The sequence below is a fragment of the Sphaeramia orbicularis genome, chromosome 4, assembly GCF_902148855.1.
Source record: "Sphaeramia orbicularis chromosome 4, fSphaOr1.1, whole genome shotgun sequence".
Taxonomy (NCBI): domain Eukaryota; kingdom Metazoa; phylum Chordata; class Actinopteri; order Kurtiformes; family Apogonidae; genus Sphaeramia; species Sphaeramia orbicularis.
In genome coordinates, this window is record NC_043960.1 from 23,231,403 (window position 1) to 23,255,765 (window position 24,363).

General features: G+C 36.0%; 2 protein-coding genes across 4 annotated transcripts in view; both read right to left on the bottom strand.

Moving 5' to 3' along the window:
* Window positions 1–671: 671 nt before the first annotated feature.
* mep1ba (meprin A subunit beta a) lies at window positions 672–16,133 on the bottom strand. The gene is made up of 11 exons (XM_030133164.1): window positions 16,129–16,133; window positions 14,671–14,788; window positions 12,726–12,904; window positions 12,410–12,628; window positions 8,217–8,366; window positions 4,463–4,675; window positions 4,090–4,346; window positions 2,296–2,506; window positions 1,272–1,448; window positions 922–1,190; window positions 672–807 (listed from the first exon to the last, which is right to left on the bottom strand). Exons 2-11 carry the CDS (start codon window positions 14,784–14,786, stop codon window positions 766–768), a joined length of 1,833 nt encoding a protein of 610 aa, XP_029989024.1. The 5' UTR covers window positions 14,787–14,788; window positions 16,129–16,133; the 3' UTR covers window positions 672–765.
* A 2,073-nt stretch (window positions 16,134–18,206) lies between these two features.
* Window positions 18,207–24,363, bottom strand: part of s100p (S100 calcium binding protein P) — a 30,862-nt gene continuing 24,705 nt past the window's right edge. For 2 of the 3 annotated variants that reach the window (XM_030133165.1, XM_030133167.1), the window contains exons 2-5: window positions 22,229–22,333; window positions 21,682–21,852; window positions 20,551–20,746; window positions 18,207–18,998 (exon numbers count right to left, since the gene is read on the bottom strand). In XM_030133165.1, the coding sequence (XP_029989025.1) occupies window positions 18,714–18,998; window positions 20,551–20,746; window positions 21,682–21,852; window positions 22,229–22,333 (757 nt within the window). In that variant the 3' untranslated portion in view covers window positions 18,207–18,713. The remainder of the gene's footprint in view (window positions 18,999–20,550; window positions 20,747–21,681; window positions 21,853–22,228; window positions 22,334–24,363) is intronic. The other variant, XM_030133166.1, reaches the window with a different exon arrangement.

The following is a 24,363-nucleotide window of genomic DNA, read 5'->3' on the forward strand; positions in this document are numbered from 1 at the left end:
CAAGAACAGCAAATTTACAGTAATGGTATGAATTGCAGTGTATGAGATGATGCTCTAGTGTCCACTGTGTTGGCTGATATGGAACTAAAATAAGAAAATCCATGAATATATAAGAGAATAGCTGTCTACTGTAGTGACCACTATGAATGAAAGGGTTAATAAGAAGCCCAGATTTAGAGCTTTTGGTATTTCTAGTGGCCATCATCTGAGAAGGCGGAGGGTTTCAACTGACAGTTTATTTTTTATTATATCGATGGCCAAAAAACAAAACCTCCTATCTGCAAATTTTTAGATTTTGAGTTTTCACATTAAATGGTGAGAACAAGGATGATATTGTTAACACATAATATAGAAAGAGAGTCTGAGAACAGCAGAATATGCTTGGATATCTTTAACAAAGACCATACTATAATAAAACTAAACGTGTTTTCTTTTTTTTTTGTTTCCTGAAAAAAATGATTTTTTTCAGACTGGAGGTTTTGTATTCTGGCCATATGTCATATACTAACAGCAAGGGACTATATTTTTTGGACAGATCAAGTAAAGTGCACAATACAAACACACCTATTTTAAAACTGTTATTATTTGTTACTATGAGTATAAAAGAGACAAAGCAAAGGATGATCACAGGATAAATGCAGTCTGATTTTATTTATAGCTTAAATGTAGAAGGTCAGGTGACTTCCTGATGATAGTGATGGAGAAATCATCATCCACTGGTGATGGCATTACTCTTCTGGCTGTTTTCTTTATGTGATCAGGACTTTATGGAGTGAAATGAGCTGGTAAACCTTTGTTGGGGTTCTCCTGCAACAAAAATACACAAACTGAGCACATGACTGACTTCTAGATGCATTAGATCAGTCAGTTATAGCCGATATAAACTGCAAACATTGAACTGGCTTTAATTTTTTTACTCACGGTCAAATCCATGAATCCAGGCATGTCCTGTATGATCACTGCGTCATCTCTCTCCTGCTGACTTTTCTCCATTCTCCTGATTCTACGTGCGTTCCCTATAATCACCATGGAAATGACCAACATGGCTGCAGCCACAGAGATTGCCACAGCCATCACCACTGTGGAGTTTTTAGCATCCACCTGTGGAGGAAACTGTTGGTCTGCAGCTTTGGCATCGGCATGAACGGCAGCCTGGGGAAGAGGCTGAGGTAGCAGGAGATCGGAAATGTCTGAGGACAAGAAGAAGAAGCTTTTAACAGCAGGAGTCTCAGGTTTATCATCTTGTTCAGTTTGTCGATGTGACGCCATACCTTCCAGACTGAAGAGGAAGTAGGCATCGTCCCCTTTAATGAAGTTTCTGCTGTTCAGTCTCTTGTGGGTGAGGAAGGTGCTTGTTCCAGTACCGGGGCCACGGTAGTAGGAGCTGCCATCAGGGGCGGTCACTTTGGAGCCCACTTTGCTGGGATTGTCCCAGTAGAATTCAGTACCTGGGAAAAACAAGTGCAACAAAACCACTTCTTGAAATCCAGCCATTATACATAAGTTTAACCCTTTCATGCATGAATTATGAGAACTGTAGTCGCGATTTTTTTCCTGAGTGTTTTTATTCCTCTTTAGGCATGAAAAAACAATGCAATTGAATTTTTGTAATAAACCTGTTTTTTTTATAAAGGTAGATTTGTTTCTTTACTGCTTTAACAAAAAAAAAAAAATTTCAATAAAAAAGTGTCTGAATGAAAAAAAATATTATGATTCAAAAAATTGCATTTGAACACTTTTTTTCTTTGCTTGAAGTGATTTTTTTTATTATTATTATTATTTTTTTTTTTTTTTAATAAACATTTTTTTGGTTAAAGCAATAAAGAAACAAATTTACCTTCATAATTTTTTGTGGAGTTCCAAAAATGTCCACTCCGCTGGACACCATGTGTTTAATTTTTGAAGGAAGGAATGCAATATCAGAAAGTGATATACTGTGTGAAAACTATAAAATCAAAACATTTTTAATGCAGCTAATCTGATGTTTTCTCACATTTTATCATATTCCCAATTTTTATTAGCAATTGATTTACACTCAAACATGTCACTGCAGATCAGGTTTATCAAATAAAGCAAAGTTATAGTAATGGTATGAATGTCAGTGTATGGGATGGTGCATGAGTGTCCACCGTGTTGGCTGGTATGGAACTAAAACAACAAAACCCATGAATATACAAGAGAACAGCTGGAGAATAACTGTCCACTGTAGTGACCACTATGCATGAAAGGGTTAAAGAGCCACATAAAAACTGCTCACAAATGTTTCAGCTTGATCCATCAGATGACAACCCTTACCATCAGAGGACATCTTTTTGGGGTCTGTGGTGACCATACGGTGCATGTTCATTTGCTGTCTGATGTCAGACTGCTGGTCCATCAGGGCCATGGTCACCTGGTGCCATGGACACGGCCACTTGAGGCTGTGATCATTGGGTCCTGAGGTCAAGTAAAAGTAGACAGCCATATATCCAGGACGATCACTCCTTCCATTTAAGTAGACACCAACCTAAAGAGGAAATTAATCATTCATTCATTCATTTTCTGAACCCGCTTTATCCTCACTAGGGTCACGGGGGTCGCTTGGAGCCTATCCCAGCTACTATGGGCAAAGGCAGGGTACACCCTGGACATGTCGCCAGTTCATCACAGGTCTGACATATAGAGACAACCAATCACTTTCACATTCACACCTATGGGCAATTTAGATTAACCAGTTAACCTATCAGTGCATGTCTATGGATGGTGGGAGGAAGTACCTGCAGAGAACCCATGCAGAATTAAGGACATTCTTGTAGTTCAGACACATTCTATACATGAAATCACCTGGTATTACATTAATGTCGTCATTAAAATAAAATCATAATTCTGTCTGTTTAAGAGACCAGTGGAGAACGTTAAGGGCATTAGTTTTAATTTGGATACATAATGTGAATTAATCAATAACCTCAAAAATTGCTTGTTAGAACACAAAATCATCTATTAGTTACTGTTACTACTACTACTATGGAATAACATTAATCTTACATTTTTCAAGGCCCAAAAGGGCTCTATGCACAGCCCCACTACTTCCTGAATTTAAGGCAGCTCCTTTATTTCCTGCCTTTCATTATTGGACACACTGATTAATCCAGGTGTGTCTGCTACTTCTTGTTGCGACTACTGTGGTCCGGCACACTTGGATTAATCAGTGTGTCCAATAATGAAAGGCAGGAAATAAAGGAGCTGCCTTAAGTTCAGGAAGTAGTGGGGCTGTGCATAGAGCCCATTGGGTGCGTTTTGCAATCCACTATACATAGGATTTTAATAAATGTTATACTTTGGCACCATCTGGTGGTCTTATGAAATATGGCAAAAAAAAACCCAAAAAACTAGCCCACACTATAAAATAGGTATATATCTAACAGGTTTCATCTGCTGTGAAGGCATCTTAAAGTGTGATGTTACAACAGTTGCTTGTAACAGAAAAATACAATATTTGGAGCCAGAATATTCCAAACTAGAAGCACTCAGAGAGCGCAGACCTCCGCCAAGGCACATCAGTGCCCCGGATTTGGATCCTCCCCGATCACCACCAAAATTTTATCATTTGTTCCTTGTGCCAGTATCAACATTTCCTGAAATTTTCATCCAAATCCATCCATAACATTTTGAGTTATCTTGCACACAGACAAACAGACACACCGACGCTGACAAAAACATAACCCCCTTGGCAGAGGTAATAAGGTACTCAAGGGGTTTCTTTGTTCTCATTGGAATCATACATTGCTGACTGAATGAATGCAACTGGACACACTGCTATTGAAAGTTATGTTAAAAGTGACTGGTCAATGTTAACATAGTAGTGCCAGATTTAATAGAATAGAAAACAAATGTGAATCTACTGCTAAAATGTGGACGTAGAACTTTAAACTGTGGCCATTAGGGATGGTTTTACTGAGAATTTGAATTGAATATATTTGGAAATGTGTTATGTGTTTTATTATCTCTTTTGTAAGTCCCACAGCTTAATGAAAGTGCAATAATCCATGTCATTACAAAAAAAAAATTACAAGTGTGGTTGTTTGACGGAGTAAAATATCACACATTTACCTGGAAGGAGTAACCTGTAGGAGACAGAAAGCGAGGGCTGTACACCTTAGTTCCCACTGGTGTTGTTGCCAACAGTTTGGTGATGTCGCGGATATGCCAGATGTGGTGAGGGCACTTTGTGGATGACAGGTTGATGTCATCCAAAGAGAACCCCCCTGCTGATGGACCTTTCCCCCTTACCCCTTCAAAAATCACACGGGCCTTCTTTTCCACATTAATATTAACATTATGCAGCTCCCAGGAGCCTTTGTTGCCTCCTGCAAAAGAGGACAGATTGAAGAGACAATATGTGATTCACTATCTAAGCAGGTAAAATCTACTTTAAGGGTTGAAAACCTCTCAAATTCTACCTAAATTCAAATTCATTTGTTACCTGAGATGCTCTTGAAGAGTTTCATTTTACCACTGTTGGTTTCGTCATATTCTCGCACCCAAATATTGAGAACATCATCAGTTGCCCCAGTGTTGTACAAGAAGAACTGCAGACACTGGGCTCCAGCTTTGGGGTAAAGCATACGACTCTCCAGAAATGCACGGTCTCCAGGATTAGCAGAAGCAGTGTTAAAGTGCATGAAGTAGCCTTTCCCTGTGAAAAAAAAAGGTAAAAGCATGCAATATCAGTCTTTAGATCTTCATTATATAAGCCTGTTTGGTGTGTATACTCATTAGTAACAATTACCAGGTTAAGGTATGACACATTTTCAGTCACTTTTTTCATATTATACTGAATTATTAGTTGTTTGTAAAAACTGAGGCACTCAAAGTAGGGCTGAAATTAAAAAGCCTTTATTAAAGCATGGCCAAACAAATAAAAACTGAGCCGACGCGTTGCGGCCTATGGGCCTTCATCAGGGCTGATATAAGAAGGCCACCCATATGGATCCTCCTATACATAGGGAGAGGTCACATGACTGGGCGTACCTTAAAGACAGAGATTAGAGAATTAAAAATTGAAACAGACAGCTTTAATAAAGGCTTTTTAATTTCAGCCCTACTCTGAGTGCCTCAGTTTTTACAAACAACTAGTATTTGGATCCCAACGCTGATGAGCACCAGAAGCTAGGAAAGAAGACCAATGATACCCACGCAGCACTCCAGGCTTGTGTTTGTTTTAATCTCTACTGAATTATTGTTTTGTGATTATTTGCATTTGATGTCAAACTTGTAATTTTATTTTATTTTATTATTTTTTTTACATAGATCTCATTTGGTTGGTTGGTTAGTTGATTATCCAATGATTAGATAATAGCCCCTGTAAGTTATAACTCATGTTTATCTTGACCTGTCAAACTATTTCAAAGCGTCCCTGATCTGAGACTGTACCTTGCACAGACTGTTGTTATAAATCACATCAGCTTCCTTAGTTTGTAAAATCTTCAGATACAGAGTGCCAAGGTTTCAGTGAACTTGTGATAACAATTGCACAGTTTAATATAACACAGCATATTGTGATTAGATTTTCTTAAACTTATTGTAACGATTTTAAAAACTGACCCTAAAAAGGGGAAAAAAGTAGACATGCAGTCTCAACTTAAAAAAAAAGAAAAAAAATCTCATTATTTTCTAACCTTGGAAAACAAGTATCCTCTTAAATTCTGGGAAGTTTCACAAAAGTTTGCTCTTTTCCAATAAGTTGATTAGTTTGTGAACTTGGAGCCTTTTCCCCTGTGGTGTCTTTTTATACAGAGAAAGGGGAACCAAAATGCATTGCTACAACAACCTCGAGGCAGCCTCCAAAACTGAGGGAGTCCATCCTCATACACCCAAGGTAAAATGTCTGACTTAACCCATAAACACCCAGTGCTATTTTTGTGTTAGTTCCTAAATTTATTTTTCTCTCTATTTAATCTTTCTTGAGCAATTTAACACTATTTATTGTAACATTATCCTCTATATTTGGCATTTTCACTGTAAATCATGTATTTTCCTATATTTAATTTCCTATATTTAATGTAGATTTTCACGAAAACTCTATATTCAAAGGTTATTATATCAAAACAGTGAAAACTGAAGATAAAGTGACTTTTTCAGCAAATATATCACTAACTGAACATAAACCCAGTGTGTCCATTCACTGTCACTGATCAAATTCAATAGGTTTTACTGGTGAATCAATGTTGTAGAAGATAACGGTGTTTCCACATTCACTACAGAGCCTCTGAACGTCCAAATGGGTCATATCTGATGACCACAAAAAGATGACAAACTGCATTTTACAGCAATTATTTACATGGATTGATGGGATTAGTGGATCAAAAGGTATCAAACAGTTTAGATCAGTAGATGGTTTAGACTGACAGTGGATGTTTGGGTCTTTATGGGTTAAAAATGAAATAAAAGTCTTGATATTATTACACTGAAAGGTTTGATCTGTAACAGCTACTCATGACAACTGTACAGAGGTAAGTTTTTATGCAACACACTTTCTTATGGAGCTTTTTTTGCTTATGTTCATTGAATAAAACCTTTTTTTTTTTTCTTTTTCATGAAAGTTTTACTGTAGCTGAGAAGTCAGAAGGACACCACTAGAGGTTTTATAATGCTTAGACTTAGACGTCCTTTATTGTCACTGCACAAAAAAACACAGCAGTGAGATTTTGGCAACGAAATGTCGTTGCTTGGCTTCCGGATTACCACAGAATTAAAATATAGTCTATATAACTTTAAAAACAAGCTAAAAATAAATGAGTGCAATAAAGAATAAATAGCTAAACAAAATGTAAACAGCAGAATAAATAGTGCAAAACAGAATAACCAGTAAATAATTTGTGTAAACAGAACAGAAACATTGAAGCAGCTGGGGGGGCTATTGCACAAACAGGAGGTAATTATGGCACATATTTATATATTGCACAGAATAACAATAACAACTAATGCAAATGTTTCATAAAGTTTACCAGAAATTAATTGCAATGCCAGGTATGTAAACATAACTTAGTGACGGTATCTAATATCACCATTAAATTAAACAGTACTACATGTTTTGACAAGGAGCCTGCTATTCAGTCACGCTACTCCTAATTTGTATGTTTGTTCATTTCATGTAGCTGACATTACTGTTCATCAAACACTACTGTGTGCACATAACTAGCATTACATTCAGCAAATCAATGAAATTACTTGGTGAGTTAACACAACAGAAGTTAACACAGAGGACGGTGTTTTGAGCAAATTGACCGTAGCATGAGCTTCACCCATAGAAATAGTTACCTCTGGTTCGATAACGTAAACATCATTATTTTTTTATACTTCTAAGTTATAATGTATAGTGTCTTTGCTCTTTATTCTATATTGATCTTATAGTCTACTTTTGCTCCCTGTCATTCTGCTGTTGAGCTACAATTTCCGAGTTTTGGGATCAATAAAGTCTGTCTATCTATCTATCTATCTGTCTATCTATGACAAATAAATGTAATGAGTAAACAATTCGGATTTACCAAGACTAGGCATGAAAATACCCTTAAACTAAAATACATCAGCAACGCAAAACACACTGTATTATGTGATATTATATTTCTGTCATTGTTGATATCTATAAATGAAGTGGCTTTATACAGTATATCAGTCATTATCCTGCCACCACTGGTTGAATTCGACCTGTGATTGATTTGTGTTGTTAAATAATAAATACGTAGAATGGAAACTGATGACAAATTCACCAATTATTGGAAAAACTGTGTTGATTTTGTAACACTATTAAGAGCTGATTTTACTTGATAAGAGTAATGTGCATAAAGACCCATGTAAACCCTTGGTTCATGCTACACACTTTAAATGTTCGGTGTTAATCTTATACAAGGGAAAAGGGTTTCTGGAAGGAAAGAATGGAATGGGGAAAAATACTCGTTATTTCCCATTAACTTTATTTTAGGTTACTGTGTATATTTTTTGCTATTTCTGTCATTGCTCCCCTGTATGAGTATGTTTTTGTTTTTTGTTTGTTTTTCTTTACACATATAGAAGTTATATACATGATGTAAAATGCTAATAAGATAATGCTGCCTGAAAATAATATAAAGATAATTACAAAAAAAAAAAAGAATGGAAATTGACATGTAAGTACTGTAGTTATAAGATTCTGAACAGTTATAGAAAAAAATGCACTTTCTATCAATGATAACAGTCACCTTTGCATTGTCCCATGTTAGTGAAGTCACTTTGAGGCCCCCCTTCGACAGAATTTCGTTGTTCCCACTTTGCATCTCCAGCACCTTGGATCATCCCACAGATGTTCTCCTGCTCAAAGTTACAGCTGTCCACAAAACTTGAAGACAAAGCTGTGGAGAGAAAACAGTATCAGAGCTAGCAGACTGCACATTTTCTTATATGATAATAAGAATTCTGTGTTTTTAGTGAAATTGCCATAAAAGGTGCCCTATAATCAACTATGAAACATATAACTATAGTTGTGGCGACAGTTAATAAAATTCTGAGGAGTACTACTCTGAATAATATTTATCAGCTTATTATGTAAGAGGTTTGACTCAGGACGCCTTTGATCTAATTTGTTATCATGAATACAGCTTTTATTTTCCTACATGGAGGGAGTGATAAAAACACAATGCTGATAATGTGCAATATACTAATCTTGATACATGACAACAATAACATGTAGGGAAAAATAGTGTCGATCTACAAAAGATATCATCCTGCAAAAACACAAAATATATACTAATAACGAATGGCTAAACATGGTCTCCAGACTTGTTTTGGATCCTTTTAGATCCTTTAACAGATCACTAAAACACTTGTTCTGTCCCAAAAACAGTGAAATGTGCAAGTCTGAAAAAATTAAATATTGAAGAGGGTGTTATAGATGACACCTGGTTAATCTGAGGGATGTGAATATACATATTAACCCTTTCATGCATGAATTATGCAAACCTTAATCAAGATATTTTTTTCCTGAGTGTTTTTATTCCTCTTAAGGCATGGGGGAAAAAAAAGAAAAAAATGTATAAACCTGGAGTTCATGGAGTTACAAAAATGTCCACTCAGCTAAAGAAGCAAAGAAACATGTATTTACCGATATACTGTGTGAAAACTATGAAATAAAAACATGTTTAATGCTGCTAATCTGATGTTTTCTCACATTTTAACATATCTGCATGGAGATAATATGCAAAAAAAAAAAAAAAAACTTTTTGTAAAAAAACAAAAACAAAAAACAGTTAATTGCAATCCAACAACAAATAGCATTTTGTTTTACATTTAAACATGTTAGTGCAGATCAGGTTTATCTAGAACAGCAAATTTACAGTAATGGTATGAATTACAGTGTATGGGATGATGCATTAGCGTATCCACTGTATTGGCTGATATGGAACTAAACCAACAAAATCCATAAATATACAAGAGAACAACACCTTTGAACAGCTGTCCACTGTAGTGACCACTATGCATGAAAGGGTTAAAGTGTGGTTCCACTGCTCTTTACCCAAATTAAATTACATATATTTGACTTACGTCCAGAGTGTTTTGCATGTATTTGTGTTTATTTATTTAGTTACAGGACAGTGTGTATTGGCATTAGCTGCAAACAACAAGACGAGTGCACCAGATTTAACAGAGAAGCTAATTTCCATCAGTTGACCTGGACAAACGACCAACATAATAAAACATCACATGGATTATGAAGTACTAATATACTGGAAGAAAACCGTTAAACAATGATAGATATAGGAAAATATGGTCAGGCTGAACGGTTACAGCCAAATACATAAAAGGAGCTTACATTCTAAAAGTACAATAACATTTTCCTAGGATAAGAATAAAATATGAAAGAAAGAAGGATAAATAAATAAATAGGCTAATTGTACAATAGCAAACCAGACATAGAAAGAAGTGCAAGAGTAAGAACTATTGAGCTAAAAAGATCTGTAGAATTAACCCTTTATTGGGCAAGTGACTATTTTTGGTAATTTCCACATACATAAGACAGTGGCATCAACAGTTGGAGTGAGGACAGTGAGTCAACAATCTCAGGTCCAATGTGGTCTAATGTAGTCTACAGGGTCTGTAAGGTCCACCTCTGCATGAACAGTGAGTGTACCTGCTTTGTTAGGTACCATGAAGTAATGGTACTAATGTAAGGAATGATGTTCAAAGGGAGAATGTGGATGTGGACAGGGGTCTGGATCAGAAGTTATAATGTTTTAAAACACATGTTCCTTTCACCTTACATTTGTTTTTCTTTGTTTCTTTATACTTCTTAGATTTTTTTTTTTTTTTTCCAATTATGGGTAAGATTCAAATTCAGACTACTTTATTAATCTCCAAAGGACAATTCAGTTCACAGTCACCCTGCCTTACTGAACCTCCAAATAATTAGGGACAAACAAACAAATGCAGAACATTCATAGCAGCATATGACAGCCACATACACATTCACCTGTCAGTACTCATAGAACAGCAACCAGGCAATAAATTCAACAGTGAAATGACTAAGATGCTAAAAAAAGAATAAAAACACAATAAAGAGCAAATCAAACACCTTCAGTCACTAATAGGTAAAGGACCAAATATGGTAACTTCATTGACCTTGATTTTCTACATGACAATAAAAAATGTTGAAAATTGTCACAAAACTAATAGTCTTGTTATGTCCACCAGTAACACACTAAGGGTGAACTTTTGAATTTCAGAGTATTTCTGTGAGTGAACTATAAAGGGTTAACCAACACAATTCATACAATACCTGAGTACTGAGATAAGTACGGTACTTAATTTGTTTTAACCTGGCAGAAATCTTTGCCATAATCACTAGAATACATATTAGTGTTGGCAATGCTGGTTACTTAGGAGCCATTTTTTTGTGGCATTATAAAAACACTTGTAGACGGAACAAGTTTTCATATTGGTGGGGGGCCCATTCCACACTTTAACAGCCTTATACGTTTGTGTTCATGACATGCCTGCGTTTTACTATTTATGGCTGCTCTATTACAGATTATTACCAGTGATATCAATATAAATTAGTATTAGTTTATACCACATAGACTCTGACCTTCCTTGCTAATTCTACAAGGTTATTACGGGACAAAAAGCTGAGTGGAAACCGCTGACTGTTCTTGTTTGCTTGTGTCCTCGTGTAGTTAATAATGGATTAGATTTATATAGCACTTTTTCTATGAAGGCATACTCAAAGCGCGTACAGTGGATCCATTATTCATTCACTCGCACATTCACACTGTGGTAAACTACATGAGTAGCAGCACCGGAGGCAAGGAGGGTGAAGTGTCTTGCCCAAGGACACAACAGCACATGACTAGGACAAAGCGGGATTCAAACCGCCAACCCTTTGCCAACCTCCTGAGCCACAGCCGCCCATGTTTGTAGTTCAACATGTTCATGGAATTAAGGTGATCGTTATTAATTGTTTTATGAATACCCAGCCAGCATGTCCATGTGGGCCCCAGAAGGGTTATAATTGGGCTGCATATAAGGGTCCCATGTGGGTTTGTCCACAGTTTCCATGGTGGCCTCGCATGTGTTTGCCCATATCAGAATCAGAGATCTGAATATCTCATATTATTTATTCTTCACACTATTTATCCTACGTTATTTATCTTTTGTGTCATTTGCACTACTTCTCATGTTATTTGCACTACTTAAATTCTGTGTTTTACAAATATCTTAGTTTGCAATACTTTTTTATTTTTTTAATGTAAATAGCTGTGCCTTTTACTGATATTTGTTGTTGTTTTACTGATATTTGTTGTCTGTCTGTAAATTCTTGCACTGAACCTGAGAACTCTACCTCAATTTTATTGTACTTGGAACAATAACGATAAAGAGATTCTGATTCTGATTTTGATTTTGATTCTGATTTTGATTCTGATTCTGATTCTGATTCTGATATGTGCAAACACATGCGGGGCCACCAACTGCGGACAAACCCAAATGGGACCCTTATATGCAGCCCACTTGTAACTCTTCTGGGGTCCACATGGACATGCTGGCTGGGTACTACTAGCATGTTGACCAGTGGGGGTCCACGAGTTCTAGATGTGGTAGTTTTTATGCTGTGTGTATTCGTGCATGCTGTACCGCATTTGTCCAGCAGTCACCGCCAAAGCGTTCTGGGCATAGCAACGTGATTGTAAGGCTATTGTATTCCAAAATTACTAATATCTCCCAAAATATTGGTCCTATCAACTTGCCGTTTTCGCTAGTCTGTTCCTTGACCAAAAATACATAAATATGTGAAACTGTAGCGGTCAGCTCTTTACAGATTTTGTGTGAATCCCGAGACACACACACACGCATGTACACAGAGGCCACTTGGCTTTTATAATATAGATATCAAGTTGAGACTCACTGCAGTTGTAGAGGCGGTTGAGTTTGGTAAGGTCACTAGAGCTGAAGCCCATCCTTTGGCCAATCACATCAGAGAAGTGGGGGATCTTGGTGACGATGGTTGGCTCAGACCCGATGTTGAAAGCCGTTTTACTGTAGTGCATCACAGAGCCGTAGTCATAGGGAACACCCAGAGCACTGGACAAAGTGTCATCATAAGTTTTGAAGTTGTGTTCTTTACCTGATAAAAAAAATTGGAAAAACATACTCAGAATACATAAAACACAACTAAAGCGCTATTAACAGATATACAGTTTACCATTAAGTGGTTAACTGACCAGGTTCAATGCGATCCCACATGATGTCAACGTAGTCGTCACGGTCAGATCTGGACTGCTCGTGCCAGAAACCCAGAGCATGTAGGAACTCATGCTCAACAGTTCCTAAGCGATCACAGTTTCTACCAATAGACAGTCTCTGCTTCCCCTCACGCCGGTTCCCTACTGAGGAAAAGCATCTGTAGCAAAAGAAAGAGATATATGTTCACATAAAAAAAAAATTTAAAAAAATCATGAAAAATATTGGTTACAATGTCCTCATACCATACATACATGCAACATACGTTTATGCCAAATGTTATTTACAGGAAATGTAGTGAGACTAGTGACTCTGAGCCACTTGGTGAATTAAATGTTAAAACACTCTCTTCTTTCAGCTCTTTAGATGCTGAGTACTCAACATTTATAACATGTTTTTTTTTTTTTGCTGTCTGCTGCTTATTTAACCCATAAACACCCAAATATCCATCATCGACCAAAATTATCTACTGATCTAAACTGTTTAATACCTGTTGATCCACTAATCCTATCAATACATGTAAATAATTGGTGTAAAATACAGTTTGTCATCTTTTCATGGTCATCACATATGACCCATTTGGATGTTCAGAGGCTCCATAGTTACCATGGAAACGTCATCTTCTACAACATTGATTCACCAGTAAAACCCATGGAGTTGGATCAATAACAGTGGATGGACACACTGGGTTTATGTTCAGTTAATGATAGATTTTACTGAAAAAAAATCACATTTTCTTCAGTTTTCTCTGTTTTTGGTACAATAACACTGGTCTACAAGTAAAATGTTTCCAGAACAAAAGAAGTGAAATTTTACCACGTGTGAGTCACTGATAAAGAAAAATCCAGTCAAAAAATGCTGGTTCGCTAAAGTTTCCAAGATACAGTCTTGGGTTAAAATGTGAAATTTGAGAATTAATGACAGAATGGGTTTGACTCAAAAGGAATGTTTGTCTCAGAGCTACCAGGTCTACATCAAAACACATTCACTTTATAGGTTCTGTCTAGTGTTGCATAAATGAACCAAAACCAATATATATGCGTAATAGCACTTTATCATATACCTTGAAAACAGCAAACCAGCAGTTTTGTTATTTGTTTTTCAATTAATCTTATTAAAACATGCTACATTTAGCACATTTAATCTCTAAAGCAGATAAATTCTTAAAAAAAAAAAAAAAAAAAATGTAGACCAGTGTAACCCATAACATTAATCTGATCTTTTATGAACATCTATATGATCAGTATATTAAATATTGGAAAATACTTGATTTATGGAGCGTTATTTTATAATAAATGGTGTTGAATCCTATAGGAAATGTTAAATATAGAGAAAAAAATTATTTGGGAATTGTCCCAAAAGTAGCACTGGGTCTTTATGGGTTAAACCTTTTGCTTAAAATGTATACAGGGGTTGGACAAAATAATGGAAACACCTTAAAAAATCAACAAAATATAATTTAATATGGTGTAGGTCCGCCTTTTGCTGCAATTACAGCCTCAATTCTCCAAGGTATTGATTCATACAACTTGTGAATTGTTTCCAAAGGAATTTTAAGCCATTCTTCAGTTAGAATACCCTCCAACTCTTTTAGAGACGATGGCGGTGGAAATCGACGTCTTACTTGAATCTCTAAAACTGACCATAAATGCTCAATAAAGTTGAGGTCTGGGGACTGTGCCGGCCATACGAGATGCTCAACTTCATTAGAATGTTCCTCATGCCATTCTTTAACAATTCTAGCTGTATGGATTGGGGCATTATCATCTTGAGGTGAAGGTGTTTCCATTATTTTGTCCAACCCCTGTATGTGTGATCATTGTTGCTTTAAGTTACCAGTAGGCATGTGACATAACCCAAGCTAGTTTCATTTTATTCTTCAGTACAGTGTAAACAACACAACCCTGACTGTAACTGAACACTGACCCACTGCCTTTGAAAACAGAGATGTAGTTTTTCTCTCCTTTCCATGGTGTGAAGTCGATGCAGGTCTTGAGTCTGTACTGGTCAAATGCCTTCAGAATCACTCCCTTTGCGTTCATATCTACAAATAATTGTTATAGAAACATGAAAAATGTTGTGATTGGAGCATATTTGTAAAAGTGTAGCTAGTACTGATGTACAGTCATGGAAAAAATTATTAGACCGCCCCTGGTTTTCTTCAATTTCTTGTCCATTTTAATGCCTGGTACAACTAAAGGTACATTTGTTTGGACAAATATAATGATAACAACAAAAATAGCTCATATAGTGTAATTTCAGAGCTGATATTTAGCCATTTTCCATGTTTTCTTGATAACAACCAAACTCACTTAAGTTCTTACAGCAATATCTATGGCATTGTACTGACAAAAACAGTGCTTTTAGGCATTCCAGGTTTTGTTTTAGTCACATGATGCACACAGGAGTTAGTACTTGACTGCATAACCATTGTTTTTGGGGACTCTTGATTGTCTAATAATTTGTATCATATGTGATTGTATCTCACCCAAGTTGTCCTCCAGGTAGTAGGGGACAGTTGTGGGCCAGCGATACTCATCTCCGATGATAGAGTTTCTGGATGTCTGAAAGCATGTCATAAAAAATCCTATATTTATAAAGCTCGTTCATACTCATATACACAGCAAGTATCCTGAATCAGCAGAGAATATTTGCTGTTTAGTGTCTTTGGTGTTTGCATGTTGTGACTTACACCCTCTACAATGTCTCCCTCGATAAGGTCCAGTCCTGATGCTGAAAAATAATTTTGTCAGCTTATAAAAATATCAGTTACATTTAATGACAAATGAAGCAAAATACAAATGTAAGACTGTACAAACCTTCATTGATGTTAAAGATGTCCCAGTCATGGCCCTCATCCACATCAGTTTCTGCAAAAAAAATAAATAAATAAAACAAGAATAAGATGCTCGGAGACACACAATGAAACAAAATCATTTATCTCAAGTGTCATTTAACTGTGTATGAGGTCAATAAAAACATGTGTAACTCATATTTGACTCACCTGTTTCACCTGTGAGCTTTGCAGCCGTCTAAATTAAAGTAAACGTAAGAGCAAAGCAGAAAAAAAATGATGACATGACAATAATGACTGAACACATCTTCAAATACATCACTTTTACATAGAATATATGCATGAATGTTAATATAATACTTACCAATCCCAGACCAAAGAGCAGAATGATCCAACAGTGAGCCATGGCTTCAGCTGTACTCACACTCTGCCAGATGAGCTGTGGCTAAGGTGAACCTGTCACTTTGTTTTTCTACAGGTCATGCTATATTCCCATGATCTGATTATTTTTATGACTGAGGTTGGAGATTACACCACAGTCATATTAATTATTAATGCAATAGTTTCTCAACTGCAATTATGCAGACTACCCAAGCTGGTCATAGTGTCCTCTAAACTGTTATCATAAAACAGCTTACATTAAACAAATATGCCTGATTTTAACAAGATTAAAATCAATAAATAGCAATCACTTGAGGTGTTAATATACTGCATGTGACTGAGTGTGGGTTTGACTATTTTTGTCATCTCTGAAGACATTTACTTTATTGCATAGTTTTAGATTTACAGTTTCTTTTCTTTATCAGTAAACTGACAGCCATGCCTTGCTCAAAGTTGCTCAGACCTATAACTACCTTTGTTGACACTTCCAGATGATTTTGTTTTCTAGACATTTAACCTTTTATATGGGATTGATCGCCATGTATTAAACATCTTCTGCATTATGCATGTTTCTGTGAAAATCAGGAATTTTCTTATATGTTACTGATTATGTAAATGTTCATAAAAGCTTAGAGTAAATTAAGATTATTATATCAAAACGGAGAAAACTTAAGCAAAATTGGTGTTTGTTTTTTTACTAAAATTTCGAATTCACTGAACATTTAAACAAGCTTCTACAACCGCTGTCATTCACCTAATTACATGAGTTTTACTGGTGAGTCACTAGTCGCTTTTCCATTGACCCTCAAATTGCACGAATATAACTTATGCATAAAAATTTGCCTAATGGAAAAATGACAATTTCACTAAAACTCTTGTTTTTCGATTAAAAGTTTTTGCGCTGGCAAGAGGTGGTTTTTCAAGCATAGCGCAATTGGTATATCACGCAAAACTGCAATGGAAAGACCTTTTTCTACAACTAGTAACGTGAATAAAAAATAAAGGATGTTGACGGACATTACAACAAGCGAAGAAGAAGAGTTTTAAAAGAAAGATGGCGCAGTATGTGTGGACACACCAGGAAACCTAATTGTTTTTTTTTAATTTAGTACAGGATACAGGGGTAATATATAATAACAATGAATATATCTGTAAATCATCAAGATATTTATGTTCATCACCGTGTTCATGGAACAACTTCTTGTGTCATCTCGCGATAATAAAAAAATAATCGCATTTGTGATTTAATGGAAAAACTGACATTACACACTTCTGTTTTTTCGACATTTAGTAAATATCGGTAAAGTTTTGAGCTTATGTCCAATGGAAAAGCAGCTAATGTTGCAGAGGAAGACAGTGTCTCCACTTTCACTATGGAGTCATATCTTACGTCTAAAAGCTAAGAAACTACATTTCACGTGAATTATATAAAGGCATTCATAGGATTAATGTATCAAAACTTATTAAACCTTTTACATCAGTAAATGCTTTTGGTCACCGGTGACTGTTTCGGTCTTTGAGGGTTGACGTACTGACCTATTTTAACTTCTTTTTTCAATTATGGAAATGATAAATTAATTGAAATTAATACAATAGACAGTTTTTTTTTGTTTTTTGTTTTTTTCAAGAAACCACAAATAGCTTTATGCAGACATAATGCCATTGTATCAAAGTCACACTTGGTGGAAATTTACATTTTAAAAAATCACATAAAAAATACTTTCCAGTACCAGAGTCTGTATTTACATGCACAGTATATTCTTCCATTAGGCATTTATAGCAAAAGCAATAGCAAAAGATGTAAATTGAGTGCATTGCAGATGAATAATATCTTCTATTATCTCCTAAAAATATACACTGCATGACTGAGTTTAGACTCTCAGAATTTCACTATAAAATTAGAGCTTAGAGCTTCCTTCATATCATGTTTCACATAATATCATTACATTGTAGTGAAATAACTGTGAGTAGGTTCAACGTGTGACATTTAGTAACACCTAGTGGTGAAGTTGCATATTACAACTGCCTGAATACCCCCTGTGGTAACGCTACATACATTGCATTTAACAATTAAAATCTCAGAATTGGAGCCACTATCCACATACAGTCATGGAAAAAATTATTAGACCACCCTTGTTTTCTCCAATTTCTTGTTCATTTTAATGCCTGGTACATTTAAAGGTACATTTATTTGGACAAATATAATGATAACAAAAACAATAGCTCATAGTAGTTTAATTTCAGAGCTGATATCTATCCATTTTCCATGTTTTCTTGATAATGACTAAAATCACTTAAGTTCTGATATCACTAGCTATGGCATTGTACTGCCAAAAAAAGTGCTTTTAGGCATTCCATGTTTTCTTTTCTGTTTGTTTTAGTCACATGATACACACTAGAGTTAGTACTTGACCATTGTTTTCTATGACTTTTGATGGTCTAATAATTTTTTCCACAACTGTATACTGCATGTAATTAATAACCAGCAAACAAACACAGTGGGAATTGTAGTTTAAATTTCCAAATGGTTGTTTTGAGACTCAGATACCAGCAAGATTTACTGGTGTCAAACTTGACCAGTCCACTTTTGTCTCTTCACATCAGGATTTCCAATATGTGTCGGAGTTCTGTCCTCAGTGAAGACACTCCTCTGTAGACGTCTGCACTTCTGGACTCACTAAGACATGACAGACAACATCTCAGCACTTTGAAAGCACATTGAAAGTGCTCCTGTTGTCCCCACGTCCACGCTATGACAGTGATTCCCCTTCACAAATATGTGGCTCTAAACCTGTCACGTCTTAATACGGCTTACCCTCTCACACATGATGGACAGGTACTGGGTCAGCTTCACCAGAGCGATGATAATAGTCCCTCCAATCAAAGTGCAGGTGGGCCAGAACAGGGAATGGAAGACGGCGACTCGACCGTAGATCTGCGTCAAAATGGCGGTGTCCACACGATCTTTAGGATCTACGAAACACTGGACGATGTGCTGAGACCTGAGACGTTCTGAAATGTTCTGAACTATGGCCTGTGTGGCTGCATAGTCCTTACGGCACTTTGGGATGTAGAAGCACTGCAGGAAGGAATAGCAAAAGAGAAAAACAGGGTTGAAGTAAAAGTCAGATTGTGCTTGTTATGAAGTCTGGCATCACTGCAATAAAACTCATTTCTGGATCCAAACGGTGGAAGAAAGTGAAGCATTTACTAGCTATATATTCTCTCTTTAACCCATAAAGACCTAATGCTACTTTTGTGGCAGTTTGCAAATGAGTTTTTCTCTTAATTGAATCTTGCTTAAGTGATTTATCACCATTTATTATAATATCATCCACTGTATTTTGCATTTTTTCAGTGAAAATCAGGTATTTTCCTATATTTAATTTACTGATCATGTAGATGTTCATAAAAGCTCAGACTAAAGTTGAGAGTTATTATATCAGAAACAGAAACTGAAGAAAAAGTGGCTTATTCAGCAAATATATCAATGACTGAACATTAAAACAAGCATCTCCAATCACTAGCATTAATGAAAAAAAATGGGTTTCACTGGTGAATCTATTTTTCAGAGGATGATGGTATTTCTACATTCATTACGGAGCCTCTGAGCATCCAAATGGGTCATTTCTGATAACCATGAAAAGATCTACATCATTTCCCCATATTGATAAGTTTAGTGGTTCAGAAGTTATTTAACATTTTTGATCAGTAGATGATTTTGGTTATCAGTGGTTGTTTGGGTCTTTATGGGTTAATAAGGCCCCAGGGTTCAAATGGAGCTACATTCATTTATCAAAGTCAAATACAGATATTGGTGCAGTTTTCTATTGCGATTAATAGTGATTCTAAGTGTCTTAAACTGACATAAATCTTTACGTTAGCTTACAAACAAAACACAAAATGTGAAGTTACGTAACACCTCATAAAAGGCTTACTCCATAAAGATCTAGTGTAGTAGATGCAGTGGCAACTAATGTTAGTTAGCTAAGGTGCTAATATTATCGAGAATAAAATGACAATCAGATGTGTTTTATGGACTAAAGGAAAATATTGGAGCAAACATGATGTCTAACAACTGTATAAAGTTTAAGTGTCTTGAATGATTCTGTTTCAAAGGTGAAGAGAAGGAAAAGCAGCAAAATATAATATATTAAAGTTGATTTGTGACTGTGCAGAGCCCCTCACTGTGAACTACACTGTTATAAAAACTAATTTGTGCTATGCTATGAAAGCCTGTGCAATACTCTATAACTGCATTTTTACTACAGGGTGTGTATAATATGTGTAATGTGTTTTTATTACAAGATGTCTGCAATGTGTATTAATTTCTTTTTATTTCTGTCTGTGTACCTGTGATTAGCATGGCTGGTGCATTTTTGTGTGTGTTAAATAATTGTGAACAATAAATATATCATATCAAATAACTGCAATCTCAGGTTTTGCTCTGTAGGTTTCATTATGGACCAATCTGTGTTCTGAAATGTAAAGACAAGCCTGAAACACTGGTGAATGACACTGAATTTGAGGGTGATAATGTAGTACAATTCACGATGCCGCAGATTTAGTGCTTTCTTTATCTTTAAATACAATAAATGACCATGTGACAGAAACAACAGTAGCTGGTGTACCTCAGGGTTGCTGTCCTGCGTCTCTTCATTGTGCAGCAGTCGGACCACCTTTCTGGTGGAGTTGAGGCTGACGTAGACCTGGAGACAAGGGTAACGGGAACTCTTCCAGCACTCTGCTCCACAGCTATAGGAGCAGTTTATGTCCCACACAATGGTGGAGTTGAGGATAGTACAGCTAGCTTCATCTGTCCACACACTATAGAGAAAAGATAGTTATTTCCAATGCATATGGGGTGTAACATATTCAAGACAAGCATAACAAGATGGAGATGACATAAAAGATGTGACAATAATGAACACGATGCAACAACATGAAAACTTAGTAAGAGGATAAATAAGTCAAAAACAAATTATAAAAGCAACAAAAATTATGTAAAAAAAAAAAAAAAAATATATATATATATATATATATATATGTATGTATGTATGTATGTATGTATGTATGTGTGTGTAAACTATGTAAGAGACAGAACTGCGGTTTCTGATTTTGTAGGATTTTTTTTTTCTTTTTAATTAATTAATTAATTTATTTTTTATTATACATTTAGATAAACATGTACTTAGACATGAGGAACCACACAGACACAATACAAAAAAGAATTATACAACAAACCTACAAACCTATCAAACACAAAAATAGAGGAAAAACAAAACAAAACAAAACACAACAACAACAAAAACAAGATAAATAATATTATCAACTCCTCTTTACAATGCTCAGGACTGATTTTGTAGGATTTTAATTTAATGCTGCAAAAGACAGAGTGAAATGTAAAAAAACAACGCAAACAATAAGGCAGAAATTCAAGGGAAAGAATTTGCATATTTGACCAAAGTTATTTTTTTCTATATCTTTTTCTTTTTTCTTTCTTTTCTTTTTTTCCTTTTTACATCTGCACATTCTGTACATTTTAGCCAGTACTTTATCAGCAGTAGTTTAATTGCAGTAAATAACATGAATAAGTAGTTGAAGTCTTTTTTACACATGTATGTGCATTTCTGCTTTAGTAAAGAAAAGGTATACCTATTTCTATACTGATTCTAGAACCAGCTTTGTGTGAAAACACACACAAACTGCATGACATCTGAAAACTAAGGCAGCTTTTACATGACCTGGTGTGTTGCTCTTACCTGTCAGAGTAAGAGCGCAGTATGGTAATTCCCAAGACAAAGTACATCATGACAGAGAACAGGACCATGCTGAGGCCCAGCAGTATGGCTCTGTCCTCCCCCGCCCTCAGAGCGGTCACCGTCTTCCTCTTGTCAAGGACTTCATACTCACGAATCCTCTGGTAGATGGATCTGAAAAGAGACGGCATGAAGATTAACCCCAAAATCATATCCATTTTCGAATCCCTCTATGTTTTGTTTTTTTTTTTTTAATGTATAATACAAAAAACAGAATATCAGAGAATGTTTGTGCTATTTCTCTGCTTCAGATCATTAGAAGGGCGAAGCTCTCCTGAAGCTTTCAACAAGCCTATTTAACTTCTCATATGTCATCTACTGTATTGGCTTTATAGAAAATGAGCACCATTTTTCTAATATGCTAAATTACATATGATTTTAAAGGTGATATTGGCCCCTTTACTCCTTACAAGTTTTAGATCTTGCCATTACATTGAAAGCTTTTTGAAAATAGTCCTTTTACAGTGCTATCAAAGACACTCAATCATACTTGCGGTAACTTCTTCCATCTGATGCTTTACTTCCTGCCCAGAGAAACATCCTCTCCGAAGATGGGAATTGTAGTCTACTGTTGCTGCTCGAGGGGCTGACCCACCTGCAAAACATACACACCTGTGATTCATACTGTTATTTTGCATTTAAAGGTTTATTTGGTTTATTATCCCCATACAGAAATTCATCCTAATACATACACCCAGTACCTAGCATTAGCTTTAGCATACACAGTACCTAGAATTAGGCAAGGAAAGTTTATTTGTATAGCACATTTCATGTACAGCACAATTTAAAGTGCTTTACATAAAACATAAAAGTATCACAGGAGAGGTATAAAAATACATTTAAGATGAGAAAAAGTTAAAATAGAAAAAAAAAATTAACATTAAAATAGACATTAAAAGCAATTGCAATAAAATGTGAGTTTAAAGTTCATTTCAAAGACATTATATAAGATTAGCATTAGCAGATTAGCATTAGCATTCATACAGTACCTAGCAATAGCTTTAGCATACACACAGTACGTAGCTTTAGCATACACAGTACCCAGCATTAGCATTCTAGCATTCATACAGTACCTAGCATTAGCTTTTGCATACACACAGTACCTAGCATTACCTTTAGCATACACACAGTACATAGCATTAGCTTTAGCATACACACAGTACCTAGCATTACCTTTAGCAAACACACAGTACATAGTATTAGCTTTAGCATACACACAGTACCTAACATTACCTTTAGCATACACACAGTACATAGCATTAGCTTTAGCATACACACAGTGCCTAGCATAACCTTTAGCAACACACAGTACATAGTATTAGCTTTAGCATATACACAGTACATAGCATTAGCTTTACCATACACACAGTGGCTAGCATTAGTACTCACACAGTTCCTAGCATTAGCATAAGCATACACACATACAGAGCAGTGAGCTGTCATTGAAAGCACTTGGGGACCAACTCCAGCTCTTCATGAGCACCATGGTTAGGGGCACCGACAGGAAAATTAACTTTTATGTACCTGTTCTTATCTTATTGTCGGGAAACAGGAGCAGCTGGAACAGGTAAACTCAACATAGAAAACCCTTTGTTGATCCACGGTTCAGCCTAAACTGTGACAGGTCCTGTCAGATCTGTATTCTAGCTATAGAGGGAATGCATATATGTCACTTCCCCCCTGGGCCACGTCCCTCTAAGTCCGACTGAGTGGCAAAAACAAACCGGCTCAACATGGCGGAGCATAGCAGTAACTACGGCGAGACCCAGAAAAATGTGGAATATAACATGAATTAAAGACAACTGGACTCGACACGGATCCATACAAGCTACCGAACAACAAGTGGTCTACGAACATTGATATGTGGCCGGAAATCACGTATCCTGACATTTATATGAACCTGATTTCAAAGCCGGGAAAATACCCAATGCAAAGGCTGAAAGCATCCAAAAGCCAAAGAGTTGTTGACATCCTCGTCATCGTTAATTAGAGGATTACAGCTGGTGAGTGCTTTCAATTCAACATACTATTGTTTTTGAGGTTTTCTGTCAGTGCAGACGTATTTTCTTGGCTGTGATTGCCAAGGTAAAGGCCCAGCAGTAGTGCTCACAGTTCACTACTGATTTACTGGAGTTGAACCCTTAGTATTGAGCATATGATCTACTTGTACTTTTGATATTTAAGTATAGTTAACATCAAATACTTGATTCAACACAGCTACAACAGCTTTGTGCTAGAGTACCCCCTTATTTGGAAAACTAGGTTAGCCTCAGTTTAAGCTAGTTTACAAATCATGTAGAGCACAAGGTTCAGAATCACACAACTGAAGACAAAAACGTTTCAGTTATGAATATAGAACTAAATGACAGATGCTAACATTAAGAGCTTTACTAAGAAGTAACGTTAGCCAAAACGATATGTAATTTAAGGTATGATTTTATGCAAGAATACAGCATAAATTAACGTTACCTGACACAAATCCAGGTTTCGTTGCCTGGATTCCAGTTATTTCTACGAATTGCAGCGATCCATCTGCTTCTTCTGCCTTTGGCTTTAGGTCGCCACTAAAACGATAGCTCCGAGTGCTTTTTAAAACTATTTGTGCAATCAATGGCACAGCAGCTC

Bases quoted from the DNA above. Each gene is read 5' to 3' on its own strand.
- mep1ba (XM_030133164.1), bottom strand. From the start codon at position 14,786: ATGAACGCAAAGGGAGTGATTCTGAAGGCATTTGACCAGTACAGACTC. The intron at 4,676-8,216 runs GTGACTGTTATC...TTTTTTTCACAG, and splicing joins TAACATGGGACAATGCAAAG to GGAAAGGCTACTTCATGCAC. The intron at 4,347-4,462 runs GTAACAAATGAA...CCTCTTTTGCAG, and splicing joins ACTCTTCAAGAGCATCTCAG to GAGGCAACAAAGGCTCCTGG.